We start from the raw sequence: 14127 nt of genomic DNA on the forward strand, positions 1-14127 counted from the left end.
ACTTCACTGTTTCACTCCAGGTGGTGTCAGGAATAAATCCATGGGAACACAGCACTTCCAGATGATGAAAAATTGATACAAGGGTGCTCTGATCTAAAACCACTATTTATTAGATTTAAGCACAAGAAATAATTTTAGAACATCCCAAACAATTACATAGAACCTGAGATGGTATTGAGTAGTTCGCAGCAGGTCCGCGATGGCTGGTTGCTTCCCCACCAGGGAGTACGGTGTCAGGAAAGTCTCTCAGGTTAGCTTCAGAGAGCTCACTCTAAAGTACACTCTATTATCTAGTCTTCTGATAACTAATGTTTACAAATCACAGACCTCATAGTGACCCCTGCTGGTTCATCAGTTCTCCTAACTTTAACAAACTAAACAAAACATTCCTAACAATTTTAGTCATAATAAGCTTCTATATCAAAAGGCACCCGAACTCAAGGTCCCCATCCACTGATTCTATTTCAGTCTCAACATGTTGAATCTCCTCCCATTCTGATTAGCCAAAACTGCAACTACTTTTGACCTTGCCTCTAGAAGCCCTGCTTGTTCAAATTAACCCTTAACTGATATTAAGGGGGATCCAGTGGATATAGTGTACTTAGGACTATGTAGTGTTCTATATTTCATTAATTCATGGTGGCTGAATGCACACAATAAGGTTCCAATTAGCTTGATCAAATTCTGGGGTAACAAAACACTCCATTCTGGAGCAACAGTAGAACCTCCCCAACTCGAGGCACCACCAGTGTGTCTCCTGACATTTAAGATGTTCACTCTGCTCCAGGTAATGGTATTCTGCTGTGGCTCTAAGTTCCAAGAGGGCACTGGAATTTGTGCTTGTACCCCAGAGTCCAGAAGAGAGAGAACTACTGAGCTATACAGACCTGCTTGAATGACTCCTTTCAAGCTTCATAATCATAAACATTAAACATAACATCCACCAGAAGCCAACTTTTGTCAGAGTATCTCTTCAACTTAGACAGGCAAAGACCTTATCTCCACCATGTGGTGTGAGTTACTCACATTGTAAAGTTTGTCTTCTGCATTCGTCACAGAACACTAACACTCTCTATGCACTTTATATACGCAATTTTAGTAGCATCCCTGTCATAACAGGCTCAATTAAAAAAAAAAAGACATCATGTAGGTGTATCAAACTTCAGTGCTGAGGACTGAAAGTGGGAACTAACTCTGCTTCAGCTGCACTTAAGAACAAAATCAAATACATAACAATAGCAAGTGATGAAACTTCAAGGAAGACTCTCAGTGATGACAAATAAATTAAGTAAGGTCCCATAGCTCACACTTGGGAAAAAAATCCAAGAGTAAGAATGCTGTGTGGGTAGTATCTTTAAAGAAGGCTCTTTCTCTACTAAGATCTGATGTAAGAGTTCAGTGTTTTCCTGCAACAGCTCAAGTACTCACTAACACAACACGATCTGTACCAAAGAAATCACCTGAATTAACATCTTAGCAGGCAAGTAAAGGGGAGGAACTGATTTTTCAAATATTTTGGTCTTATAATTATTTGTAAACTTAAAGTTCATGCATAGGTTTACAGAAAGCCATTATTGCTTAACTTAAAGATAATTTGATCTAGCAAAATAAGAAAAATGTTTAGATAAATAACCCTCTTATTATCTAGCTATTAATATCTATGGCCTTTTACTTATAATTCTTAATATTGTACCCTTATTTGCAGATAAGGTAACCATGGCTAATTTGCCTTCACCCAGTTGTCATTTGAAATTGGAGATTTATTTATTTTGTAATGGTTCCTACTTTTGGAATTGCAATGCAAATTTCCTCATATTTGCATCTTACCCCACCTAACAGCAAGCAAAATCATGGATCTGCATATTGCCCACACTTTCTAAGGACTTCCTTAACAGCCTACATGAAGAAACCCAAGTTACCAGGGCCATTTGAATTACCTTGTGTTTTACTACTAAAACCAAAAGTTGCTTTAAAGCTATATTGCCAAACCTGACTATAAAACTGGTTTAAAATCCATTCAGTTGCTACCTAATTTGTTTTGACAATGTATTTTTGATAATGAGCTAACTGCAAATTATATTCAATTTTAAAACAGAAGTGGCTAAATCCAAAATATAATTAGGATCAGTTATTGGGAAACAGCATACCACCAGTAATAAATAACTTAGCTCACATATGACAGGTTTCAGAGTAGCAGCCATGTTAGTCTGTATTCGCAAAAAGAAAAGGAGTACTTGTGGCACCTTAGAGTGTAGGATGCATCCGATGAAGTGAGCTGTAGCTCACGAAAGCTTATGCTCAAATAAATTTGTTAGTCTCTAAGGTGCCACAAGTACTCCTTTTCTTTTTAGCTCACATATAACGGTTTTCATCCATACATCTAAGAGTGCTTTCCAAAGGAAGATATCAGTCCCCATTTTATAGATGGGGAAACTGAGACATGGTGAGCTGGTGTGACTTGACCAAAGTCACACAGCATGCTAATGTCAGAGCCAGGAAGAGAATACAGGTTTCCTGATTCTCAGTCCAGTGTCCTACCCACTAATGATCATGCTGTCTTCCTATTAATATACACATATTAAAATGTTTTATTTTACATGGGAGTATTACAATTTAAATATTTTCATTCACATCTAGCGCAAATGATCTCTCAAATGAGTTATAGTACACATCCCTCAAAACCTAGGAGAGAGGGTTAGGTTAGATTATACATTAAACAACAGTGTAAGATTACAATACTAACAGGGATAAGGAACTTCTTGATTTCTTCCAAAGCGTGTCCCATTCTGGCATATGCCTCTGCTGGTGGGGCAAATACTTCAATTAGAACATGCAGGTCATCATTTAGGTGGAAGTATTTTGCTTCCCCACTTTTTCTCAACTCTTCTTCCTGGGAAGGACAGAAAATTTCACTGTTAAAATATAATCACAAAAAGAGAAGAAAAAAAAGTAAAATGAATTTGTGTTTGAGATGTTTGCCATATACATATAGTTTATGCACTTTTTGGTTCAAATACTAAATGGAAACATAACTGGAAATTATAAATTAATATTCTCTATTGTACTCCAAGCCAATGAAACTTTACAATATTGCTATTCTGCCTATCAAAGAATGTTTTATGAAGTATATATTACTCAAGAGAAAATTAGTAAATAAGACTTCTACCCTGAGACAATGAATGACTGGTTCCTCTAACAGACATAATTGTTTCCATTGTTTTGACTTGATTAAAATAAACTCTCAGTATTTGTGAGCAGCGTGAAAAATATCTGTGTTCTATTTACTGTTTCAACATGGGGGGTTTTACTCTATTCATTCCTCTTGCACCAACCTACTTCTAGGCTGGCTGGAGAAAGTGCATAATCTTTATTAAGTGACAGGTTTCAGAGAAGTGGGGGGAGAGGGAGCAGGCGGGAAACCTTTTGTAGTGATAATCAAAGTGGGCCATTTCCAGCAGTTGACAAGAACTTCTGAGGAACAGTGGCGGGGGGGTTGATTATCACTAGAAAAGGTTCCCTCCCCCCCCCCGCTCTCCTGCTGGTAATAGCTCACCTTAAGTGATCACTCTCCTTACACTGAATGCATCCGATGAAGTGAGCAGTAGCTCAGGAAAGCTTATGATCAAATAAATTTGTTAGTCTCTAAGGTGCCACAAGTACTCCTTTTCTTTTTATTAAGTTAATGAGCACTCAGTTCAATCTGTGTGTGCTAAGATTTCTGGAAACAGAAATTTCTGGAAATGCTTAGAGGCTTAAAGGAGGTCATCAATTTAAAAATCATACTTATGCCTGAAATGTGTTTTGATGACTTTTTAATAAGCTTTGGAAAAAACAACTGTGTGTTTTAAAATCCCAACACAAAAAGCACTGCTAACAGCCTAAGTACGGTTTTTTGTGCTATTAGACAAGTAGTAGAAGAGTCTGCTAATCTAAGTATTAATATAATTTGATTTTAATTTTTTTCTGCCAAATATCTGAGGCTCTAAAAAGTATGCTATTCCTGAAATTCATTCTATTTAAATAAGAAATTAAGTGCTTCAACATCTCTTTTAAATGGGTCCAAAAATAGTTTTAATTACAGATTAAAGCTTTCTTATTTGTTCCTTCTGTGTCATAATTATGAGTTAAAGTTATGACAATCTTTTTGTTGTCAAATGTACACAATATATGAATATTGCAAAATTGGTTGGAAAAGCAAAGTAACCTGATTAGTTGATAGAGCATTCAGAGCAGGAATATTAACACATCATAATTAGTTGGCTGAATCTTGTCAGCCTTAACCATCATCTTGTCCATACAAATGATGAAAGGACCACAAAAATAGAAAGTAAAAACCTCCCTCAATGAATAAAACAATGAATATAATGTTCTAGCTAGGAAGGTGTTTTTTTTTTTTTTTAAAAAAAAGGTCCTCAAACTCATTTAACAAATCAGACTTCTCAAAGTGTTAAAGAAAATTTCTGCTTAAGCGTCATTTAGCATGGTCCAAAGAGTTCAGGTGAGAGCACCATGAATTAAATTAAAAATTGAAAAACTTAAGCTGGATATCACAAACTTAATGGAGAACAATCAAACTGTATAATAATCTCTCTTGGGAAACAGCACAAACTCTTGAATAATCTGAGAGAACATACCACTGGAAAACATATGATAGTGAATAATCCTGCATGCCACTGTATGACTTAGAAGAAAGATGGAAAATATCTAGGATTCTTTGGGTGGTAGCAGGTTCAAAGTACAAAACAAAAGGGATTTAATCAGCCTAATTTTAACATGTTTATGTAGATGTCAACAAAGTTGGTTTAAAATCACAATAAGCAAAGTTTGCTCATACAGAGAGTGCATATGCTAAATTTCATCCCTAGGAAATTTGTTGGCTAAAGGATTTAAAAAGCTAGTAAGTGGAACAGATAACAGTAGTGTGCACAGCACTTGGATGTATGGGACCAGGGGTGGGCAAACTTTTTGGGTCGAGGGCCACATCGGGGAATAGAAATTGTATGGTGGGCCATGAATGCTCACAAAATTGGGGTTGTGGTGTGGGAGGGGGTGCAGGCTCTGGGGTGGGGCTGAGGATGAGGAGTTTGGAGAGTGCTCTGGACTGCGATTGAGGGGTTAAGAGGGCAATCAGGGCAGGGGTGGGGGAAGGGGTGGGGGTGGACATGAGAGGTTTGGGGTGCAGTTTGGTGGTGTAGTTGCCTACACCATCTACCTACGCACTTCTGATGGCCATCATCACGGTATCTATATTTTCTTGGGAGGCACTTCATCACAATATGCCAGGGGTCTAATTTTCCTCACTGCATTCTTTGAGACAGTTTGGTTTTAAATAACTTCATCCTTTTCTCTCCTACTGTTACATTTGTTTAACATGAAATAAATATTTCAAATGCCTTTGAATGGCTATTCATATTAAAAGTTTTAGGTTGGTCTGCGATTAAATTATTTCCTCAGACATTTAACATTCTGGAAAGTTCATGACAGACCCCAATATTGAGATGAGTTTCACGGTGGGCGGACCCACAAGCCCGTGCTGAGTCCCACTGACTTCACTATCTTCACATGTTTGGGGGTTTGCTTGCATAGAATTTGCTTGCAGAATCGGAGGGTTCATATGGAAAAACAGACCACATCTGAATCTGGCCCACACATGCTTTGTTTTAATATTAATTTTCTAGTTCTTCTGGGCTTTTCCCACTTTCCCAAAAGCTGTGCTGGGAAGACTAGAGGAAGCCACATACCATGGTTGTCCTATGCACGAAAATGTTTCAGCTACTTGATTTACCTTCGCTTTGTCCCTCATGGAACCTTTTCCCAATATAGACATTTTTGTCAATGTTTCTTCCTGTAAACGTTTCAGTGAATTGCCACGTGGACCCAAAAGTTTTCCCACAAAGTTGAACTGTAAGGAAACAACAAAACAATAAAAATATTGTAACACTGAGGAACTGTCATGTAAAATTGCAGCAAGGTATGAAAGATTTTGCTTAAACAGGATTTTGATGTAGCTGCAAACAAAAAAAATATATTAGGTCACAACTTTTATAACCATTAAACAAACACATATCACCACTTCAGTGACTTCTCCCATTGTACAGAAATCTACAAACATCAATACACAAAAACTTTCAAATCCTAAAAAGAGGACTCAATTCATGTTCAACTATATTATTTTAGATTTAGAACAGACAGAAGAAGATGCCAACACTTAAGCCCTAAGTACCTCTGGCCACCATCTAAAAGCCCAGGTCAATATAAAAATAAAATCAGACATTAACTCAACCGTATAGAGAAGCAACCAATCAAGTCTTATTTCTTAAAAGAAAAAGTAGCTCATGCTCCTTAAAAATTATCTGTGAAGGAATATGCCCCCCACCCCCCAAAAACCTCCATAAGAAGATGAGCACTTATGATTAAGGCTGCCAGTTTTGTCATGGAGGTCACAGATTGAGACTTTCCATGACTTCTGTAGTGGCCAGTGTGCCTGGCTCAGGGGCAGCTCAGGCAGTACCTGCGCCAGTTGCACGGGCCGCTGGGGTAGTCTTGGGCTCCTGCACCCTCCCCTCCCCAGCAGCAGAGTTTGGGTGTGGGAGGGGGGAAGGGAATTGGGGCACGGGATGGGGTGAGGTGGGCTCTGGGCAGCGCTTACCTGGGGGGGCTCCCCAGAAGTGGCGACATCCCCCTCGCTCAGATGCTAGGCGCAGGCATGGCTAGGCAGCTTTGTGGGTTGGCTCCAGCCCCCGGGCAGCCCCCTGCAAGTTTTAGTCACTAGTATTTTTAGTAAAAGTCATGGACAGGTCACAACTGGTGAATTTTTGTTTACTGCCTGTGACCTGGGGTGACTTACTACAAATACATATGACTAAAATGTAGCCTTACTTATGATCAACAGATTTAAGCTACATCAGACCAAGGTCAGAAGCCATTTCCAAAGATCAAGGAGCTGTTATGGAGAACATCCTAACAGCAGCTTCCACTTGTTGACACCAAGGAGCTCAAGCACCTATGTTGATCTCAACTGAGATTTGTTAGAAAAAGAAAGGAAATTCAATAGCATATTGATAAAAAAATTCCTATATTTTCTATATGCCTGAGTGTCTGCCTGGAGAGGTAATACTGAAAGGTAATTTACTGTAGAAGTTATTTTATCAGACACTGACCATGATCCTTTTTTGATCCTGTGATTAACAAGAATTAGAATATCAGTTTTAACAGAAAGATTGGAACCTGCTATTGGAGTAGTCAATGAACATTTAAACATAATATACCAAAACTATTACATATTTCTTTCAGGAGGGGATCAATCTTAGCTAGATATTAATGTGAAATAAAATCTTACTAGATTAAATTATCTGTCTCTAGTCAGGATTTCCACAAAATTCTTTATAAGATGTTACAAAATTTTCCATAGCCTTAAGCTTCCAGTTTTCTACACATTATATATTTAAACAGAGTGCTAGTTAGTTGATCCCGCTCCTTACAGATTTAATGGTTTTGGTTAATCATTATTGCTAACAAATAGAAGCCTTATATTTAACATGTAAAAAAAAAATCTCCATTTCAGTTTAATGGAACGACAGGTCAATAGTTCAAACCATACCATGTTTCAATGTTTACAAGGCTATTTTTGTAGAAACAATTAGAAACACAGAGCCAGGTAAGCTATTAGAGGAAGGAATAGAAATAAATCTTCAATGCATATATAAAGGAGGATAATTCATTACAGTAAATAATGCTGAAATTATTTCAGAATGCCAAGTGCTTATTTTATTATATAAATCAGAAGACAGAACTTTAATACTTACCCAAAATATCAATTAGAAATATTTAGCCTCAATTCTTCTCTCAATGACATTTGATAAAAGTAGTTTATAAAAACAAATATTCAGCTGACTAAACACATAATGTAATGTAATATTGTTTTGTAGTCTTCCCACATAACCCTACACAGTAAATACTATTTACAAAATTAAAATAATTTTAATGCATAATTAATTACAGTTGCTGAACTTCACTTCCTTTTGAAGAGAAAAAGCTTTTCCAACTCATTTTAACTACAAGGCTCTCCTAACTAGCAGGCATTAGACTCAAAAGAACAAAACAAACAAACAAAAAAACAGTACACCCTTTATCCTGAGGGAAGTAATCCAGCTAAAATGCACCACTCTCAAATCTCTGCAATATTCACATAGGAGAAAACAAGCAGAACCAGAATTAACATAACTAAAAATAAATTGGATTCACTCCTCAATTATAAAATGTCTGAAGGTAAAAGCTAGTCATCATGTGCAAGCTAAGTAGACAACATCTTCTAGTCAACATATCATTTAGTGAACAAGGAACTGTGTTAGCTATGCCCTTATGTCAGATCAAGAACTGCTCTCTGTGCTCTGAGTAGCTCTAAATACATTGACAGGTTTCAGAGTAACAGCCGTGTTATTCTGTACCCGCAAAAAGAAAAGGAGTACTTGTGGCACCTTAGAGACAAAAATTTATTTGAGCGTAAGCTTCCGTGAGCTACAGCTCACTTCATTGGATGCATGCAAAAAATATAGGAATTTTTATCAATATGCTATTGAATTTCCTTTCTTTTTCTGACAAATCTCAGTTGAGATCAACCTAGCTGCTTGAGCGCCTTGGTATCAAAAAGTGGGAGCTGCTGATAGGATGTCCTCCATAACAGCTCCTTGATCTTTGGAAACAGCTTCTGACCTTGGTCTGATATAGCTTAAATCTGTGGCACCTTAGAGACTAACAAATTCATGCATCCGATGAAGTGAGCTGTAGCTCACGAAAGCTTATGCTCAAATAAATTTGTTAGTCTCTAAGGTGCCACAAGTACTCCTTTTCTTTTTTCTAAATACATTATAACTCATGTTTCAAAACTGTCAAATCCATGCTGCAAATCTGTAAAGTTTTGATGGGTTCAAGATATAACAGTTGGAGCCAACTTAAAACCCTGAAAAAAAATGAAGTTTAGTGCAAGGATGTCTAACATAGGGTCCACAGGCTAGATTCAGCCTCAAGGACCTCTTCCTGCAACGTTCTCCAAAGACCAAATATAGAATAGACAGCTATATTTTAAAAATCTAGTTTGCTACCCTGTTCATAGAAAAAGAAAAAACCTACAAGCTAGAAAAGGTAGGAAGTAAACCCCCTATAAAAGTTTGCTTTGAGCAGGGGTAAGACTAGATGACCTCCTGAGGTCTCTTCGAACCCTAATCTTCTATGATTCTAAAAATGGATAAAAGTATGGAAAAAGAACATTTCCTCCAAATGGGAATTTACTTTCCCAAACTAAACCATTGTTTCAGCTCCTATTCAAGTTAAATACCTGAGAAACACTTGATTGGAAAGACTTCTTTGTTTGAGATTCAATACAAGATATGAACCCGCATATTCCAAGGCATAAATCGACCAATAACTGATTATTATTTATATCACTGTAGTTTCAAATACCCAAATTAAAGTCAGGGCCCCTCATGCATGGTGCTGTACAAACTTCTTGTAAGAGAAGCTGAAGCCCTCTTTGAGACTACTCTGAAACCCGTCTAAATTACAGTGGGGAATTTCCCCTCAAGAGCCCTTGTGAAACAGGGGGACACAAAATGACTTAATCCCACCTTTGTGCTCGGATACCCAGCTACACTGAGCAGAGCTCCTGTGTAGCAGAGGATCTGGGCAAAAAAAGACTCTGTTTTCAGTTATTCAATTAAATGCCTGAAAAACACTCAAGAAAAAAAGAGGTCTTGATTAAAGATACAAAACACCTGCCCCCTACAATTGAGATTTTTTTTAAAAAAAATTACAACATAAATTTGAAACCTCCAAGACTTCCAGCAAAACCAGAGAAAACTAGATTTCACCTTTCCTGATATTTCCAAGATTAAAATCCAAAAATAAGGACAATTATTTTTTAAACCTTTCAGAGCTTTCTTCTACACATCATAAAGAAGTGAAAAGGAACACAAGCCATTTTCACCCCACTTTGAAGGTCACCTTTAACTGCAGGATAACTATTTAAAAAAGTTATTTTGAGTGTAAAAAACATAAGACGGCTGTTCATTTTAGGTTAATGAAGAACAGTTAAAAATAATTCTATACGCTGTCAACATTACATCAAAAGAAAAATTTCCACTTGAAAATTCTGTATTAAATATATTCAATAATCGGTATGTTGAAAAATAAGTCTCAGCACTAATAAAGTGCATAAGTTTAACCTAATCATTGTACAGATTTACTTCCTACAAAACCCCCAAATTTAAAGTGTGCCTAGTTATATATACACACAGGGTTAAAAATCTCTTTTTATCCAACCACAACATCCCATCAATAGGAAAATGTATCAGTGTCTTACCTTTAAATTTCCTTTCTTGGAATAATGGAGGTCCAGAGATCCATGACACTGGGATTTTCATACAAGCATCCACTCAGGGGAACTGTACCCAGCTGTATACAGATGTGAAATATAATTATTTTCTAATAGGTACTGGGATACTAAAGGAAGAGGCACCCATCTATAGAAGGCCGCATCAGATGATGACTGTAGAATTTGAAAATGGCATGAGCAGTTGGCCATGTGGCTGTTTTCCAGATTCTCTCTTTCTGCCCATAAAGCTCCCACAAGTCTGATAGATTGAGCTCTGATATTAGAAAATGCAGTTACGCTGCTTTGACTCTTGTTCTGAGATACAATACCTCAGCCACCTGCAAATGGAGAATTCCAAAACTTGCTTTCCCTCTGACACAAGATAATAAAGCACAAACAGAACATTTGCCTTTCTGACCTGAGCTGTGTGGTGAATATACACTTTTTCAGCTCAGACGACATCCTAAAGTAAGCCACAGTTTCTCTTTGGGGGGAGATGGAGCTTTGCTGAAGGATGGAAGAATAATCTCCTGTGCTCTCTAGAGAATGGAGTTTTTCTTTGGCATGAAGACAAGGTCGAATCTTGAGCACCACTTCAGCTTTATGGAAGGTGCAATACTGAGGTTCCAGAAAGACAGCTCCCAACCTCAGACACTGAATAGCCAGGATTGCAATCAGAAGAGCCACTTCAATGGTTAGAAAGTAATAGGGTACCTTCATGACAGGCTCAGATGGAAGGCCTGTAATGGCACTGAAAACCAGGTAAGATCACATAAAGGAACTTTAGGCATCTAAGGAGGATGTAGCAGAGATACTGCTCTCATAAGAAGAATGCTGGATATTTGGGTAAGATGAAATTCACTACTTGTCTATTGCAATAAGGATGTTAGACAAAACAGCAACTTGACCTCAGTGTTTGAACAGTTAGGCTTATTACCTGGAATCCATCCTGAAGGAACTTGAGAATCTGCAGTAGCGTTGCTAATGGCGGAGTGAGACCTGTCCTGGTGGTAATGGGTAAGCCTCAACCAGGCTCATGAATATATGGAATTGTGGATATTACCTTTCTGAATAAACTCTTTGGCTTAAGAGGCTCTATTCAAGAACCACGCACTCAGGTTCATACTGTCTGGATTCTGATGCATGACTGGTCCTTGTAATATATCGCTTCTGGATGGAAAGCAGATGAGAGAGTTTTGTACCATATCAAGGCAGTCAGAGAATCATGTGCTGCCAGAATTACCAATGATGTTTCTCTACTGCTCTTCAGTAACATTCTGGTGAGAATATAAAAAGGGATGGAAGGTATACGAGTCCCTCTTTTTGCCACATTTGCAACAAGCCATCTGTTGCTTTGACTTTGAGATTCCACTGGCAAGAGAATACCACTGAAACCTAGTTATTCATATGGGAGGCCAACAGATCTGTTGCTGTGAGATTAAATTCCTTAACCAAGTGATGCAACTCCTCCGGCTCTAGTTCCCATTTTTGATGATCTAACTTTTGCCTACTGAGCTAGTCAGCCACAACATTGACTTTTCCTTGGATGCAAAGGCAGCAAACTGTCCTTTGGCCAAGTCATCAGGAGGTGAGCTTCTCTTTCAAGGATTGTAGACCTTGTTCCCCTTTGTTTGCCAAGGTATGATATGGCAGAGATGTTATCTGTCATGATCAGCACATGAGGGCAGTCCAGATGATAGAGAGCAAAGCCTTGAGACTGACTGGACTGCCCTGAGCTCTAGCCAGTTTATGCTGTGCTTGGTCTCTTGTTTGGAACAGATCCCTTGGACAGCCCTTGATACAGGGTGAGCGTTTGTGGAGATAACTATCCTGACTGGTTCTCCTACTGGGAAAAAAAAACCAAAATCTTAGTTTACTTGGATTCATCCACCACATGAATGACCTGACAATCTTCTTGGGGTGAGACACTTTCGCTGAGGGATAGATAAAACAGTTGATGGAGGAATAAGAGGAAGCTCTGTAGTGACTTCATGTGAGCACTGGCACACTATGAATATCCACACAGTAGACCATTGATCCCAGAAGAGACAAGCATATGAATGAGAATTCCCTTTGAGAGGTTGACTATTTGGTAAGATTTTTCAGCTTCTCCAGTCTTTCCTGCAACAAACAACTTTGTAGAGGATAATGGACTTCTCCCACTCAGAGAGATTGAGAATATGTTGAAACTGTTAATTGACTCTTTCACAAAACCATGGCTCAGCACATCCTTGCTGTTTGGGGGATACAATTTATGACTGACTCTAGATGAGGCTTGAATGGGAGGTTACCCAGGAAGAGACACACAAACATCTTTCTGTCTGAGAGCTGTTATTAACAATATCATCACTTTCATAAAACACTTGCAGTGTTGTTGCTAAACCAAAAAGGGAAAGGACCAAGAGGAAAATTTAGGAAGCACCTATGAGACTTTTAATTGTGATATAGACAATCATCCTTCAAATCTACTTGAAGTCATGCAGTTCCCTTTGCTGATGGCAGCTAGTATGGATTTTAAGGTCTTCATCTTCAATTTTTAGTTCTTCATAGATCTGTTGAGATAACGGATGTCAATAGCTGCTCTGCAGTGTTCTTTTTTTGGCATGATTATGAGCAATATGCAGTGATGTCTCTGGAGAGGAGGAACAGGTCCTACTGCTCCCATTTATAGAAGACCTAGGATGGCTATCTGCTTACCCAGATTCCTCCTCTTTTTCAGGAAGGCGGCTTTACGGTTTGCAATTTAAGTTTATAGGTTGAAAGGGACCATACTTGCAATACCATCCAACCATGTAAGCATTGTTTGTGAAAGTCTGAGGAGGCACTTAAATAAATAAAGAACTGTCATCTGATATTCTATTTATTCTTGTTGGCCTGTTGTCCCAGATAAATTTCATGCCACAAAGAGGGGGCTGAGATTATGGCTGCCTGGCCTTAGCTGCTTGTGAAGTGAGGAGGCCATATGACATTACCCAGGGTACAATCTGGACTGTTGAACAGCGATGTCCCCTTAACTCTATAACCTGAGGTGCTTTTTACACTGCTTTGCTACCAGAACAGCTAATTCTGACCTGCTCACCATGCAAATTCAGCATGCAAATTCACTTCCAGATAAATACATGAGCACTCTGACCACTCACTCATGAATTAAATTGCAGAGCAACATCAGCAAGTTCCCTAGTCCAGACTTTCCCACCCAGAAATGTGCGTCTTGTACTACCCAGTACACTACTGAACAATGCAAGCTCATAGAAAGTCCATCATTTCACTGAAGTGATATATGCACCAACCTTGTTATTCAAAGCAATAAGATAAGTTTCCTAACTACAGAAAGATAGATTTTAAGTGATTATCAGTAATGATGCATAAAAAAGGCAGGATTAGTTACAAAACAAAATAAAAAAGGGTAATATATAAGCTAATCTAATTTAACAAGATAACTGCAATTAAAAGCAAAAGGTTTTCCTCACCGTGTTCTGCTGTACATTTTACAGCTTGAGTCCCTTTTCAGCCTGGGGTCACCCCCCTCCTCTAGTGGTGTCCTTCAAGTATTCACTGATGTCATTAACAGAGAGATGGGGGGAGGAGAGGTGAGTTGGAGGTTACTGTCTCTGTTATATCCCTCTCCCTTCTTCAAGGATTACCCCCAGCTGGGGTGCAGATGACAAGCAAGCAGTCTCCTGAGGACGTGAGAATGGCCATTTAAGCTTCTGTTTTTTAACACCTGGCTGGGGCTAGTGTGTCTGTCTCTGAAAAAC

General features: G+C 38.4%; 1 protein-coding gene across 3 annotated transcripts in view; it reads right to left on the reverse strand.

The window, feature by feature from the left end:
- KHDRBS3 (KH RNA binding domain containing, signal transduction associated 3) overlaps positions 1-14127 on the reverse strand; it is a 209567-nt gene that overhangs the window by 119859 nt on the left and 75581 nt on the right. For all 3 annotated transcript variants that reach the window (XM_043507307.1, XM_043507306.1, XM_043507308.1), the window contains exons 3-4: positions 5786-5902; positions 2744-2890 (exon numbers count right to left, since the gene is read on the reverse strand). In XM_043507307.1, the coding sequence (XP_043363242.1) occupies positions 2744-2890; positions 5786-5902 (264 nt within the window). The remainder of the gene's footprint in view (positions 1-2743; positions 2891-5785; positions 5903-14127) is intronic.

The sequence above is a fragment of the Dermochelys coriacea genome, chromosome 2 (assembly GCF_009764565.3).
Source record: "Dermochelys coriacea isolate rDerCor1 chromosome 2, rDerCor1.pri.v4, whole genome shotgun sequence".
In the NCBI taxonomy this organism is placed as follows: domain Eukaryota; kingdom Metazoa; phylum Chordata; order Testudines; family Dermochelyidae; genus Dermochelys; species Dermochelys coriacea.